General features: G+C 40.6%; 1 protein-coding gene across 2 annotated transcripts; it reads right to left on the reverse strand.

Annotated features, from left to right (window-relative positions):
- Positions 1-5,451: 5,451 nt before the first annotated feature.
- LOC132895732 (NEDD4 family-interacting protein 1-like) lies at positions 5,452-14,685 on the reverse strand. 2 transcript variants are annotated; one of them, XM_060936552.1, is made up of 8 exons: positions 14,526-14,685; positions 12,382-12,469; positions 11,685-11,815; positions 8,917-9,004; positions 7,990-8,114; positions 7,798-7,864; positions 6,324-6,449; positions 5,452-6,237 (listed from the first exon to the last, which is right to left on the reverse strand). In XM_060936552.1, exons 1-7 carry the CDS (start codon positions 14,667-14,669, stop codon positions 6,346-6,348), a joined length of 747 nt encoding a protein of 248 aa, XP_060792535.1. In that variant the 5' UTR covers positions 14,670-14,685; the 3' UTR covers positions 5,452-6,237; positions 6,324-6,345. The 2 variants fall into 2 exon arrangements, with proteins under 2 accessions (XP_060792535.1, XP_060792536.1); XM_060936553.1 differs by lacking the exon at positions 14,526-14,685 and adding an exon at positions 12,938-13,273.
- Positions 14,686-15,208: the final 523 nt, after the last annotated feature.

Raw genomic sequence — 15,208 nt, forward strand, 5'->3', positions numbered from 1 at the left:
TATAGTAACTCATATAATCACTCTTTACAACCGTGATGAGCAGAAAAGCATCTCAGCATGCAACAGCAGAAGAACACATTGGGTTCCACTCCTGCAGCCAAGAACAGGGATCTTAGAATCAACAACAGGTTCCTATTAAAGTGGCCAGTGAGTGTAGTTTGCTAAAGAATTAATCAGAAGTAAAATATCCTGTAAATAAAAAACATTTTTACCATTAGCTAGAATTTGACTTGCTGTCTAGCCAATTACATTAGCTACTGGACCTGATGCTAGTCTAACCTGGTGTTAGCAAAGACATCAGGTGACATTAGTGATACAGTATACAGTCAGTTAACATTAGCAGATTAGTGAAAGTTACCTCAACATACTTTTTCATGTCTTCTAGGGAGGTAAGGAAGAGTTTTCAGTAAAATTATTCAGGTTTAAAAATGCTATACAAGTAAAATACACTAACAAGGAATTATTACTGAAATATTTGCCACCGCTGTCTGAATCTGCTGTGCATTTAGGAGCAATTAAGCTTGAATATTTAAGATGGGCATATTTTTCATATTACTGGAGTGCAGTCATTGGAAATTTGAGTCAAAGTGATTCTGATTATTCACGCCAACAGACATAACTCATTAGCCAGCAGCTGACATCCTTGTGTAATTGTTCATATAATAGGGTTGTGCCTTCCAATGAGAACATTTTGCCCTTTGCCATGAGCTGTCACTGCATATTAGACCAACAAGCAGCTCTTTTTTAGAGCAGCTTTACAAAGAACCTACTGGTGACTGCTGTAAGAGGCTGGAGTGGAGGATATGGGACCCTCGGGTTCCGTCAAGTCAGGGCCAATAAAATGGTGATCCAGTCTGCTGTCAGCATGCTATTGCAAAGGAAGACAAAAAAGAATCTATAGGTTCGATACATAATTTAAGTTGCTTATAATGTCTTTCCATTGATACGGAAATTTCTGACTGTGAAGATGCACCACACACATCATTCATACACACTCATCTCTTATTAGGCCACAGTAGCTATCAGTCGGCCTTATTATCTTATTCAGTGCTAGTTACAGCTAATGCATGGTGCAGATAGTTGACTGTGCAAAAGTAAATCAGAATCAGGTTTTTTTTTTTTAAGTAGAGAGATTTGTATTCTAAATGTTTCCAGTTCAGTAAAGTGTGGATATGGCTGTATATAAACATGATGCACACTAGCGTCCTGTCTCAACAGTGAAATAGCAGAACAGGAATCCGAAGTGGGATGAAAAGATGGAGAGCGCATGACTGGAATTTCAACAGTGATCCTGCAGCTGGTACAGACGGTGTGTGGAGGGAGGGGAGAAAAATAGGAGTCATTGGCCGTCCCAGAGACATCAGTGGTTCTGTACAACCCTGGAGTCTGAAAAAAAAAAAAACACCACTGAAAATGTTGAGCTTGCATGTGATACACAGTGTAAAGATCAGCATTAGTTGTATATAGCTATAAGCAAGCAATGTCCATGCATTATATATATATATATATATATATATATATATATATATATATATATATACACACACACACACACACACACACACACATTCCTCCAGCCTAGCACCGGCACTCTCACACTCTCACACACACACTGTACTTACAGACATGTAATACACATAATAACCATATATCAGACAGTATAAGATGATTCATGTAAAAACACTGATAAAATGTTCTCTTCAGGTGTGTTTCATCATACACCAAGACTGAGATTCCACAGTCAAGACCTTTAGCTGGATATCTAGTCTTCTGTGCATTAGCTGTGCAGACAGCTAATTATAGGTCACACTATTGATGTGGCAGGATGTAGAGTGTGTGTGTGTGTGTGTGTGTGTGTGTGTGTGTGTGTGTGTGTGTGTGTGAGAGAGAGAGAGAGAATCATGCTTGTGAGAACATTTAGCAGGGCTGGCAGTTGGGGATAGAACCTTAGCTCCTCCCACAGAGTACTGCAGCACTGAGTCATTCAGGATCAAGGCAGAGCGAGCCAGGGTTTGCACACGCAAACACATTCCTCCAGCCTAGCACCGCCACTCTCTCTCTCTCTCTCTCTCACTGTACTTACAGACATGTAATACACATAGCAAATCATTCACGATGAAAATTTCTCACTGACATGCATATGCAAATAGAAGGCCACACACACACAGGAAGCATAACCAGTGCATCCTGTTGATATCCTGACTGTAATATCATCAATTATTTAATTACCAAATGTAACATTCTACATTAACTCATCCTTGTATATTCTCTCTCTCTCACACACACACAGGATATATTAATCATTTTGACTCATACACTCGTGTGCACTTTTCTGCCTTTCCCAGAGCACTGACTACACTGACACATGGACAGCTTCTTATTCAGCCCCACTTGCTCATTCATGACTAAACCGGTTCACACACATTGTTATCCACTGGAGCTCTCCTTCTCTGGGAGAAAGGAAGGACCAACACACACACACACACCAACTTAAGAGTGATAAACACTGCCTACGTGTGTGACTTAGAGTGAGATCAGCTGCCAAGGGAGCAGTAGATGTTGCTCTCACTTTTCCTCAATGAGCAAATGACGTCGCTCTAACCCACACCAAGGAGAGACTCCCTCCCTCCTCTTCCCTTTTCTATAGGGAACAGTGCCGTCCATTCATACGTTTGGTCAGCCAATCAGGTAGAAGTAGGAGAGCAGGGGTGGGCCATGACGAATAAGTTACCTGTATTACATCACTGATTTTTTTTTTTTGGGGGGGTGAAGACCAGGACCTCTTCTCTCCCCACTTCCCATCTTTACTCCCCTCATCTCTCTCCCCTCCTCTCTCTCTCTCTCTCTCTCTAGTATGAGTCAGAGGCAGGCCGATTCCCTTGATGCACTGCGGAAACGTAGCATGACGTCTCTCTGCTCTTGCCTGGTGTGTGTGTGTGTGTGGCAAGTTCTGAGCAGCCAATCCTGATCCAGACTAACCACCATTCGTGCTGCTCATCATCCATTCATGGAAAGATGAATGAGAAGCGAGATGAGAATCTTTATTATTTCTTCTTTCTCGTATGTGCCACCAACACATCTGATTCACTCCTCCATCCCAAGACCACACAGCTGTTTTAAAACGTGCAAAAGATGGACTAAAGATGCCGACAAGACAAAATTGAATATTACAAAAACAAAGATGGACAGAATAAAACAGAAGAGTGGCTGAAAGATGAAAGAAAGGATTGGAAAAATGCTGGTTTCTGAGTATCCTCCATCCCATCACCATCAGCAGCAGCCGCAACAGCATTCCGAGGATGAGTCACCGGGCGCTCGTCACTGGATACGGCCCGCCCTCACCACGGTAACCATCCAGCCAGAATCCTCCCACCGTTCAACTGACCTTATCAGCAAAGAGTCAGCGTCAAACCCCCCCCCGAGTACAGACACACGGAAATGTTCAAGGACAGGGGAAGGAAAAAGAGGAGCTGTATGAGTCATACGACTGGAAGTGTCACCCAAACTCCCCCCTTCCTCAAGACAACCACACACCTTCCCCATCCTCACTTCCTGTATCACAGCCACTCTAATGGCAGGATTTTCTTAATATTGGCTCACAGGATTCTGGAGAATTCTTCAGCTTGTGGTGGGCGTGGGCAATTTTTTAGGGTTAAAGAGCCATGGGTGTGTGAGCAGTTATTAAACATTAAGTGCTCTTCACCCAGAAAGACAACAGGAAAGGAAGTGACAGCTTCCAATCTCACAGCTCATGGAGTCCAAGCTGAAGATCTGTGGCGCATTCCATAGTTAAGGAAACTCTAATCGGGTTTCAACCTTAACACCTTCATAAACATTAAGAATAATAATCCATGTGGTGTGTTTGAGCTTCAGCCTGCTCAAAGGGTGAACTAAGAGACAATATTCCTGATCCCATTCCTGAATGCATGGCCACTCCGTGCCCCAGTGAAGAATCAGGTCAAACTCGCCTTTTTGCTTGAACGACACGTGACTTGAATGAAATGTCGAAAACAAGGTCTTGCATAATAAGACAAACAAAGCTCAGATTCAGTTCTATATCTGAGCAGAAGAAAAAGTGGAACAGATGTCCAGAAGAAGGTCTGTGTAATGAGAATTACTGTACATTAGACAAAAATCTGATTAACTGAACATACTCCTTAATTTTAAGACACAACTAAAGCCCAGATTATAATCCTCATCCTGATTACATACAAAAAGCTTAATCACAAATTATTGAGTACACTACCCATCAAAGGTTAAACACCTAGAGTTATTTGTGCTTTAATAGTTTAATCAGTATTATTAATACAAACCAAGCAAAATTATACAGAATAATTAAATAAGGAAATCGATATCATTAAGGAACTTAACTGATTGCTCTCAACTCCTACTGATACTTTTGGCCTCTTCCGATTAGATCAGAAGGACAATGTCTTTTTTTTTTTTTTTACATATTACAGTAACAATATCTCTTGATTCCTTGGTTAGATTTTGAAATTGTAGATTTTTCATTTTTATTTAAAATGACTTCATGGGCTAAAGAAAAGTGCACTGAGTGCAAAGAGAGGATATAGCCTGGATGGGATGGCAGCATGGCATAGCGCACACAGCAGCAATTTAAAGTTGCCTGTCCACATACCTGCGTGACTGAAACCAGGATACGGAGACAAAACCCACAGGGGCAGTAACTGGACCTGAGGACTGAACCCAGGACACTGGAGATGTGAGGCCTTTTACTGCCCTACCTCACTTTAAAAATATCAATATGATCTACTTACCTACATTTCCTGGATTTGGGAACAGTCCCAAAGTTCAGCACCAAACCTTAGTGCCTGGAATAAAATGATCTATAAATGGGCCAAACTGAAAAAATTTGCTGTGAGTGACAAACTGTAGGACTCAGCACATCGTCACAAATGTGCAGAACAGAATTCCCAGTTCTGCTCCAGGTATTTTTCAGTAGCCCTGATGGCTCCGTCCCAAATCCAGCCATGAAAACGAACACAAGTTTTGTCTCACAGCAAATATCTTATTTACAGGCGTATACATGTGTGCATCCATCTGCATTCCAAGGCTGTCCGCAAAACTGGTTGGGAAAACAAAGAGTACAAAAGACAGCCACTTCCTGCTCCATGGATGATACCCTCAGCAAGAGCAGACAAGTCACAGCAAAACAAAAAAGGGAAGAGAGGGGAGGAAAAAAAAAAAACCATGCACAATTAAACCACAGGAGATGAAACAGACCCCTAGTATGGCTGCGTCCTGAATGGGGGTGTATTCACCTAATCAAAGGAGGACTCAATTACCCAGGAAAGAATAATCGCACGGAATGAGATGGCTTGGGCTCCTCCAATTGAGAAGAACAGGATGAACAGGGTTTGGTTCAGTGCAGATGAAAAGGGACTTGCACTCCTTCATATCATCATATAAGAAAAGAACAGAAGACCTAGGAACAGGGTCATGCCTGAAAGGGGCTTTGAAAATATTTTATTTAATTATCCATTTTATGGATGACAATATGGGCAAAATATAAAGGGATAAATATTTATTTTGAGTTATAGTTTCATTCCACATGGTGTGACATACACTGACTTATGGGGCTTCCCATGTTTAAAAATAAACACACAATAAAAGCATACTGTCTGACCACATCACATGTGACAACTCTAATAAAAAGAGGGGAATTTTAATTAATTTCATTTCACACACACAGAGAGAGAGAGAAATGTTGCTTTAAATTAAATTCATCCAACACCATTCACAGAAAAGACAAGCTATTTGTGAATGAAGAACAGCCACTGGCTGCCTCTGCGTCCAACGTCATTACAAGGAGGAGGGGAAATAATAACTAAAGAAAACTATAAGCGAGACTGCCCCCTATGGGCCACCAGGGCACAATGCATGCCGTCACTACAGAGCAGATTATCACATGGCATTCATTTATAAATCCAAGAATGCAAAACGCGTTTAACCTTAAAATCACTAAACACTTCTGCAGTTTCAGAGACATCAGCATAAGTTTACATTGAGAAACAGAAAGTGCAGCACGCTGTCCATCATGTGTCTTTTATTATTTTCCCCTGATTTGATTAAGCACTCATCCATCATCCTGAAATAAACATGTAACTTCTCTTCGGTACGTTATGTATGCAAGGGTTTTTGCTTTTTTCTTTAAATCTGTCATGGTCCCTCGGCTCCGTGGAGGCCAGAAATTCATTCTCAGTTTCCAACAAGCTGCTGCAGGAAGACAAACATCTACAATCATCATCATGAACTTCTAAATGCTTATTTTGGTATTTACAGTTAAACATGATTACCCTTACAGAAGCTTAAGAACGTGAAGTTTTAATAGATGAAAAGGACTCTGGTACTTGGGAGAGTCGCGAAAGAGTCAGCCATCCTGCGGATCTTGGCGTAGTTGATGAAGCCTCGGAGGAAGAGCAGAAAACCTGAAACACGCAAAAACTCATTACGGTATCTGTATTATTACACACTCAACTTGGCTTCACACTACTGTGGAGTTGATCGTTTTCGCTCTACAGCACGTCCCACCGCGGTCTACTCGTCTTATACCACAACCACTTGCCAACAAGTATGTGCTACAGCTTCACATCCAGAAAACGTCACCTTATCAACATTTACACATTTTTAATGCCTTTATCTGGAACATCTGCCATACACATCTTAGGGAATGAGCCGTTACTACAGAAACAGTATTAGAATGCGTGCATTAACAATAAAACTTTACAGTCAGTATTACCATTAGATATAAAAATCAACTACTTTCTGACCAGATCTGAGCATTCATCAGTGCTGCGGTATGGACCCTATTCACGCGACATCACACGCATGTCATTACCCCAGGTCAAAACCACCATTTTAGATGTAAAACAAACGAGCACACAGACCTGTCCAATACGATTAGTGTGGCTGAAATTCACAATAAAAAAAGTCAGTTGTTCAGCATTTAGATGGACAAAATAAAAAAAAAAATTAAATAACTAAATTTAAAATCCCCAGCTGTCATTTTATAGATTTCCTAAAGATCCTGAATGCCGGAATAAACGGATATCAGCTGTTAAACATGTGATATCGGAGCCTGATAACAGGACATGGGAACCATCAGTGTGTAGCAGAATTTGCAGCACACACACTACATCTGGTTAGTGTTTAATCTGCCTCATTAAAATTACCAGGTTTGGTTGTGATAAAGTCAGAGACACGAAGCGCACACAGGAAAACTGTTCACATTTATACGATACACAATGCTTCTAATATCGCTCGTGTGCTATCGTACTGTGCGTGCGCGTGCGTTTATAAAAACAATGTGACCGCAGTATTTTAACACCACATGTTCAGCAGGTTGTGTTAACGCCAGATAGCTGACAATATCCAGGTTTTTAACCGCTGGTACTTCAGTTCTTATATCAGATCAGGAATTTGACATCAACGCCTCCTGTCTAAAGTCAACTGCTGCAGAGACTGAAAAAGGGTCTGCAGGGCCAAGGCCCACTTTTGTGCACACATTTACATTTTTCATCCATTTTGAATTAATTCATGGAAAATGATGCACAAATTTGCATAAGAAGCTTTGAACACAGTCACTAATGTTATTACGGCCGATCCGGCCGGCCAGCGGTCGCTATATTGGAAGAGAAGTCACCTGACTGAATAAGCTCCGTAAAAGCTACTACAAGAGCAAAAGGGAAATTTTGAAGAATAGTTGTGATATACAGACTTGATTTTCTGAAACTCATTTACTGCCCACATCAAACAACAGAAGATGAGCGTTCTCACCGAGCACCAGGAACACCCACCACAGCCAGTACTGACCGTGGAAGTAGCCGGTGAAATACGTAGAAAACTGAAAACACACAAACCAAAGAACAGGATTTTAAAAGGACAGAAATCAGAGAAAATATGTAAATCTTATGGAAGGACTAAATCACATGGACATGAGGAAGGAGATATTTGCAGGAAGACACGTACTCTCACGATCAGGATCCACTTAATGAGGGACAGGCCGAAACCGGAGATGGCGCCATAACGACCCGCTGCTGAGGTGGTCAGGCAGAAAGACAGGAAGAAACCGATCCAGTTGAAGAGGAAAGCCACTGAAGAGGGCAGGGAGAAGGAGGAAGAAAAAAAAATTAGTCAAACCTAAAGCACATCTACAAGATATTCCTGAAATAGCATAAAATGCTGGAAAGGTGGCGATGATAGCAAATTTCATTCGAGTTTAAATCGCATGTGCTGGAGAGCTGAACGACAGACAATTTTAAAAAAAAAAAAACCCCGATGACATCCTGTACATGATACGTTTCCAACAGATACCAGGTACACCAAAGTAGAAGAGATCTGGGATCAGGTTTATGTTCAGATTAAGTACTTTATCATCTCAAGTGATATTTCTCTTCCCCGGCTGCACTCACTCTTAGTTAATGAGTTTTGTTCGAAGGCAGTTGATCCAATTCACATCAGTGTCGAATCAAACTTTGTACAACTGATAACTGTCTTTAAGCCAGTGCTTTTACATTTCATACAGGACGACATGCTCCAACAAACAAACCAAAATGAATTTGGCTTCAAATTTAAAGAAGAAATGTTGGCGTAAAAGTCTGGCAGAATTGCTAGCTTGGGTTTTTCCCCCAATGCCATTTTCTTACCAGCCAGAAAAATTCTAGATTTGTCTCAGTTGGCATAATGAATAAGCCGATGATTACTGTATACATTTTCTATTTACTAAACGCATGTTCTGCACATCTGAACTGTCCGTTTGTCATTCAGTCCCCTTCAGTAAGAGCACCATCCTGGTCAGGATCACGTCAGAGTCTAATCCCAGGAACACTGGGCGGGAGGCAATATAAATAAATTTACAATAAGGTAAAGCAATGATGTTTAGAGAAGACGACTTACTAAAGAAAGTCAGCATGAAGACACCGTCGTTGCCAATTCGCAGCTGGTCTGCATCCTCAAAATCATCTCTGGCCACAAAGTCATCATCCTGCAAAAGCATTAGAGACAGGGTGATAAACCAAAAGAAATCCATCTTTTTCCACATAAACAGAAAGTGAATATTGCAGTAAAGCAGGTGTCTGTTCTGTCTTTATGGCTCGGGCCAGTGAACTTCACACAGAATATCACGCATACGGCATGCTTTGTAAAAAGGTTTTTTTTTTTTAAACACACAAAAAAAGGCCTTTGTAAACAGAACCTGGTCCTTTGTACGTCACTTCAGTCCAAGAGAACGTGTACCAGATTTACTTCCAAAACATCAGTGACCGTGGCCTGGCTGTGGGTTTGAGTTTTTCAGAAGCTGCTGATCTGGGATTTTCACACAACAGTCTTTAGAGTTATACAGAATGGTGCGAAAAACAAAACCCCCCAAAAAATTAAAAATAATATCCTGAGAGTCAGTTCTGCGAACCGAAACGCCGTGTTGATCAGAGTCAGCGATTAAGGAGCAGAGCTGACAGGAGGGTTACACAAACTCAAAATCATCACTCTGTACAACCATGATGAGCAGAAAAGCATTTCACACAAGTCAACTACAACAGCACAAGGCCACATCAGGTTCCTCTCGCGTCAGCCAGGAACAGGAATCCGAGTCTACACTGGACACGGACGCACATTAGATAAAAAGATCAGATGACATTTTTATAATCTTCATCTTTCCAACAGAACTGATGCTCAGAAACCTGAAATTTTCAGGGCCTGAAATACTCAAACTGACAATCAGGTCACGTTCAGAGTCACCGAGATGCTGCTCCATGACTGGCTGATTAGATAACTGCATGAATGTTCAGATGGACGAGAGTCTGGTGAGGGCACAAACCTGAACCCTAATCTGCTTTATTTGGAGAGATTACAGTGGGCTCCACTGCTGCCGGAGAAGGTGTAAAAGTTTATTACATCACTACATCTGGGTTAAAGTTCCTTCTCTTTGGACCATAAAAGCCCTCAAAGATGGGCACCACTGGTACCCAGCAGTATTGTTCATTATTGTGAGTGGTGTCTGGTGCTGCGCTTGGGGAGGTGCTGGTCGTACAGTTTCACGGGAGCTCCTTCCTCCCTACTGCTGCGAAACTGTACAACCGGCACCTCACCAAACAGCACCAGACACCACTCACGATAATGAACAATACTGTCCAAATCACTTCTACATCCACAGAGACCCCTCTGAATGTGTGCCGTGTTCACTGACTATTAGTTATCAGTACTTTACAGTGAACTGCTCGCTACACACTGATAAAATGGCTCTTGCGCAATACCACCGGTGTAATACACATTAACTGTATATCTGCAAACCTGTTAATTTATGCAAATTTGTTAACTTTGAATTTGTAGTTTACTGCTTTTTATATCTTCTTTGGCTCTTGCGTCTTTGTAGACGGTCTTAGCAGCCGCTTGTGGATGCACGACAAGCACATTCATGACTGATTCCGCCGATGTTGGAGAGGCACAGATGATTGCATTTGTGGCAGGGGAAGATCGGTCCATCGGGCATGGAGGATGAGGACGCTCTGTCTTTTCTGCACTGTCGCTTTGCCTCGTGGTCACTGCGCTGCTGTCTCTCGTGTTCTGAGGCTCCCTCGTGGATTGCTGCCCTCCATCTGTGTCTGTCGGTGGCTATTTTCTCCCAAGTGTTGGGGTTTATCTGAAGGTTCTTCATGGCATCTTTGCAGACATCCTTGAAATGGAGTTTGGGACGTCCTCGATGTCGTTCGAATTTTTTTTTTAACACACACACCCTTTTTGTATACTTAGTACTTTTGCACTACTCCTTCACTGCCTTATCTTTTTCTCTTTATATATTTTGCTGCTGTAACAATGTAAATTTCCCCTTGTGGGATAATAAAAGGCTCTCTTATCTTATACCTCAAAACACTTACTATACCTCCAGGGCTCGAGTTACATCATCAAAAGTGTCCAGGCGTTCCCTGAGCTGGGCGCAAGCAGTGTGGCAAAGAAACAAAGAACCATCAGCAAATGGGGGGAAAGGAATTTTTAAAAAAAATAAAAATATTGTCGTCATTTAACCAATAAATAAATAATATAAAAACTGTTTGCTGAAACTGGCACAGCAACATCTTAGAGTTCAGACTGGACGATACGACAAAAACATCACATGATTCTCCAAAACATTTCTACGATACATGAAATGGACCACAACGTTTAAATTACAAAAGAAACATCAAGCAAAACAGTCGTCATTTCCCCAAGTTTAAAAACACCTGAATAACTGAGTTTGATTCTTTAATGTACAAAAATATTAGGACTGAAAAGGGAGAGAAAATGAGTTCCATAAAATTGTTAAAATGTTTTAAAGATTCAGGACACAATTTTAACATCAACTCTGCCGTCTCTAATCAGGTTATTAATTAAACAAGTCGACCTCAACACTAACACGTTCTTTATAACACGGACTTCAAACAGGAAGGAAGTTGCTGAAGAAAAACCTTCATTTTGAAGACCTCGCTGTGACCTTGACAAGAAGTTAATCCTTCAAACATTAAACCTCTCGCGCTTCAGATCCTCATGCTAATGAGACGCACAGAAACAGAACCTGACGCTGAGTACCGCAACGTAACTCATCGTGACGTCGACGTTACAGCGTTGCATCGCCCAGTCGGAGTCACGTTACAGTACGGTGTGGTTCTGGATCAGAGGTGTGAGATACTCACTCGTCCCGTCACCAGAGGAACAGAAGTTTCTGCTTTGCTTCTCTCAGCCTCGTCATACGACGGCAGCGACGTGGCCACATTGTAAGATGGAGGTTTGGGGAAAGCAGCATCACCTTTGTAATCAAAATATGCTTAAAAAAGAAAAAAAAAAAAAAGGCTTTGAATGAACATCCTATAATTACTAACCATACTTTTAACTTCTATTGCTTTTAATATTTGACTCGTTATGTTCAAGTAAAAAAGTTTTGAATTTTAATTTCCCTTTATTAGATAGATACATGAGTTACAACAGTCTGAAAATCAGATAATTTCATTACAGTGAGCTCCAAATCTTTAAAACACCACTGAGAACCAGGGATGGGGGTTTTGCTTTTTTTTTTTTAAACATGGAAATTAAAAAAAAAAAAAAGTTGCAATTTTGAAAAAAAAAAAAACTAACATTCAGTAATATTCAACACAGCAAAAAGGAGAACACACCCGATTTTATGAAATTCCAAAACGTGCACACACACGTCTAAGACTAATTTTCACTCATTGTTACTGATATAAATTCTATCCTTTGTCTTGTATTAGAAAAGAATATAAAACAGAAATATTCCCTTTAACACTCAGACTTTTGGACCTCACTGTATATAAACAGATAAACAGTTCAACAGATCTCCAAACTAAAAACTGGAACATTAAGAGAATTCCATACCTGCATTGTCTGCTGTGATGCTGCTGTATGGGGGCGGAGCATCAGTACTCACCTGAGGCCCCGCCTCTGCCTCTTCCTCACTGGGTAACTGATGAGAGAAAAACAGACTTGTGTCACTCAGATAATTTTTGTTCCCTAAAATCTCTTCTTTTGCATGCAGAGGAATTTTTACATGTTAATTTTTGTGAAGTTTGCAACAAAGAAGTTAACAGAATCCGAGCAGTAACGAGCTCGACCCAAGACATGTTTCAGCTGTTGCTTTAGTTTGAAGCTGCAAGTTATTTGGGCAGATTATTTATATACATTTAATAACAAAGACTGTTTATGTTTAAAAATCAGTTTAAAAAGCTGAATTATTTCACACACGAGTCATTTGTCCTTATTCAGTAATCAATTAATCATTAACAACTGATTTGTTATTACTGACTCGATTTATTTCAGAATTTGTCCAAAACTGCCTGAACTTAAACCCTTATTAATAGTCTCTAATAAAAAATATTACCCTTCATTCATCCCTTATAAAGTGATATAAATATTCCCTCAATCACACACTCACCGTTTGCTTTTCCTCTTTTGTATCTTGGCCATTTTTTCTTGATCTATCCATTACATCTCTGTTAGATGCCATTATTATTTGTAGATAACTTGAGTTCCTTTTCCTGTAGGCTTCATTTACACAAAGCTGTTTACACTCCAACAACCGAGGCGTCTGTACTGGATTTTATACGACTTTTTTTTTTTTAATACTCTTTTTAATTAAAAAAATAAATTAAAAAACCCACAACACACATCGACGATAACACCAGTTAAAGAGAGTTGAGAAAAAAACAGATTTTAAACCCAACAGAAATGGAATGCAAAGGCGATGGGGGTAAAAAGCCAGACTACTGAGAGTCCTTCAACCTCCAGTCAGTCATGTGACTTCCTGCTGTTCCATGACACACACACACCCCAGTTTTCAGTCTAGTCAACAGTAATCAGACGGGTTTCCCCAACATCATCAGTGTCCGGAATCTACATAAAACAACCCACAGTACTGAAGTTTGGAAAAATCAAAATCAAATCAATATAGTTTACAAAATTATTTTAAAAGTTTAAAAAAAGTAAAAAATAAAAAAAAAAAGACTTTTTTGGAAATACATTTCCCCCCTCATTCTATAAAATACTTTTCATAAATGGAAATTCTTAAACTAATCTTTTTCTTTTCTTATTTTGAAAACAGTATGAAGCAACATTAAAATCTGCACACGCAATAAAACAGGGTACATGTTGATGTTTGTTTGCAGTTTTCTATATATTTTTTTACATAACGGTTTAAGTTTTCCAGTAGTTTGTATTGTCCGATTCCTCTGGTGCTGAGTGATGGATGTGGTGTTAAATGTTCCGTTTATTAAGGGTTTTTTTAATCAAATAAATGTTCAGTTGGCTAATAAAATGAAGTTTGTTACTCTTTCGCGTCCCCTAGTGGAATAACAGCACTTTTTTCGCTTAAATCTCTCAGTTTGCTCAGAATCCACAAAACGATTTTTAACTAAAACATGGATTCTAAAATGAGTTATTGGACCCTGATTAGAACCTTTACCGAACCGGTCCCGTGCCGCAGGGTGTGCGCTTGAAGCCCCTGCTTATCGGTGATAAGGCGCTAAACAGCGACATCTACAGGCAGGAAAACTGAACTGCTGGAACTTTTAAGGTGGAACGGATAATCCGGATAATAAAAAGCAACAAACTTCATTCTCGCCCAACATTAAGCTACAAACACACACTGAGCCCGAGAACCCAGAGCAGATTAAAGTCCTACATGTGAGGAGATGTTTGAGAAAAAGCTGAACTCGGGACTGAAGTGTGTTTTATGGCAGTAAACATTGGCGCTGGTCGGATGCAGATGTTTAAACGGCCATCATGCAAACCAGCTAAAAACAATGAGATTTAAGGTGGACCGGAAGGGAAACACTCCCCGAACCAGAGTCCCGGTTCTGCTAAACCTGCATCCAAAAACAGCAAGCTAGAAGATTAAATACTACGGCAGCTGAGGTCTTTTCCATGGTGTTGGACATTTCCACTTCACCATTTGAGCCAGCAGTGTGCTATTCTGGAGCAGTTCGCCTCCTCAGATCTCCGGAGACCCAGTGGCGGTTCCTCACCTGCTGGTAGCCGCCGCTCGGTTCCGCCATCCTCACAGAGCCGCACCGACACTCAGCGCAGAGCAGCGAAACCAACTCAACGCTCTGCCCAATTATGTAAGTTTGTGTCTTCTTGCCCACGTCTGCCCCTTGGCCTGTTTTCATTTCCGGTGATGTCAGAGGAACACTGGCGCCACCCAGCGGCCATGTTCGTGAATTACAGCGCTTATCGCTGCCCGATCTGCGCCTGCGCATAATCTCTGGTATGACGAGCAGCATGGAATATAGTGCTCTAAACTTCCTCCACTTTGCTTCTTTAGGGATTTTTTTTTTTACAACTTAAGAGATTTTTTACTTTTACTTTTTACCCTTACTTAATTTTGTATTCAAATTTGTGCTCAGGTTCCCAACCCTGACCCTGGAGAACCCCCATATAACTGTCATCATTTATTTTAGTAGTATGAATCATATTTTGAATACTGAGGGTAGAAATTAATCTTTTGGTTTGTGTTCATTTTGTGAACAGTATATGTTTGTGTGTATTATAATATGCATAGGTTCTATGTTGCATTGGGGCGGAACCTTTAATTGGAAGCCACTTCCTGTGGGACATAAATTTGAGAACACACATGTAAACAGAGATATTTGGTGTAACGGTGGAAAAGGAGAATATTCTTAAAGTGAATGGTTTTATTTTGCATTAA

Source organism: Neoarius graeffei, chromosome 12 (genome assembly GCF_027579695.1).
Source record: "Neoarius graeffei isolate fNeoGra1 chromosome 12, fNeoGra1.pri, whole genome shotgun sequence".
NCBI classification, from domain to species: Eukaryota; Metazoa; Chordata; class Actinopteri; order Siluriformes; family Ariidae; genus Neoarius; species Neoarius graeffei.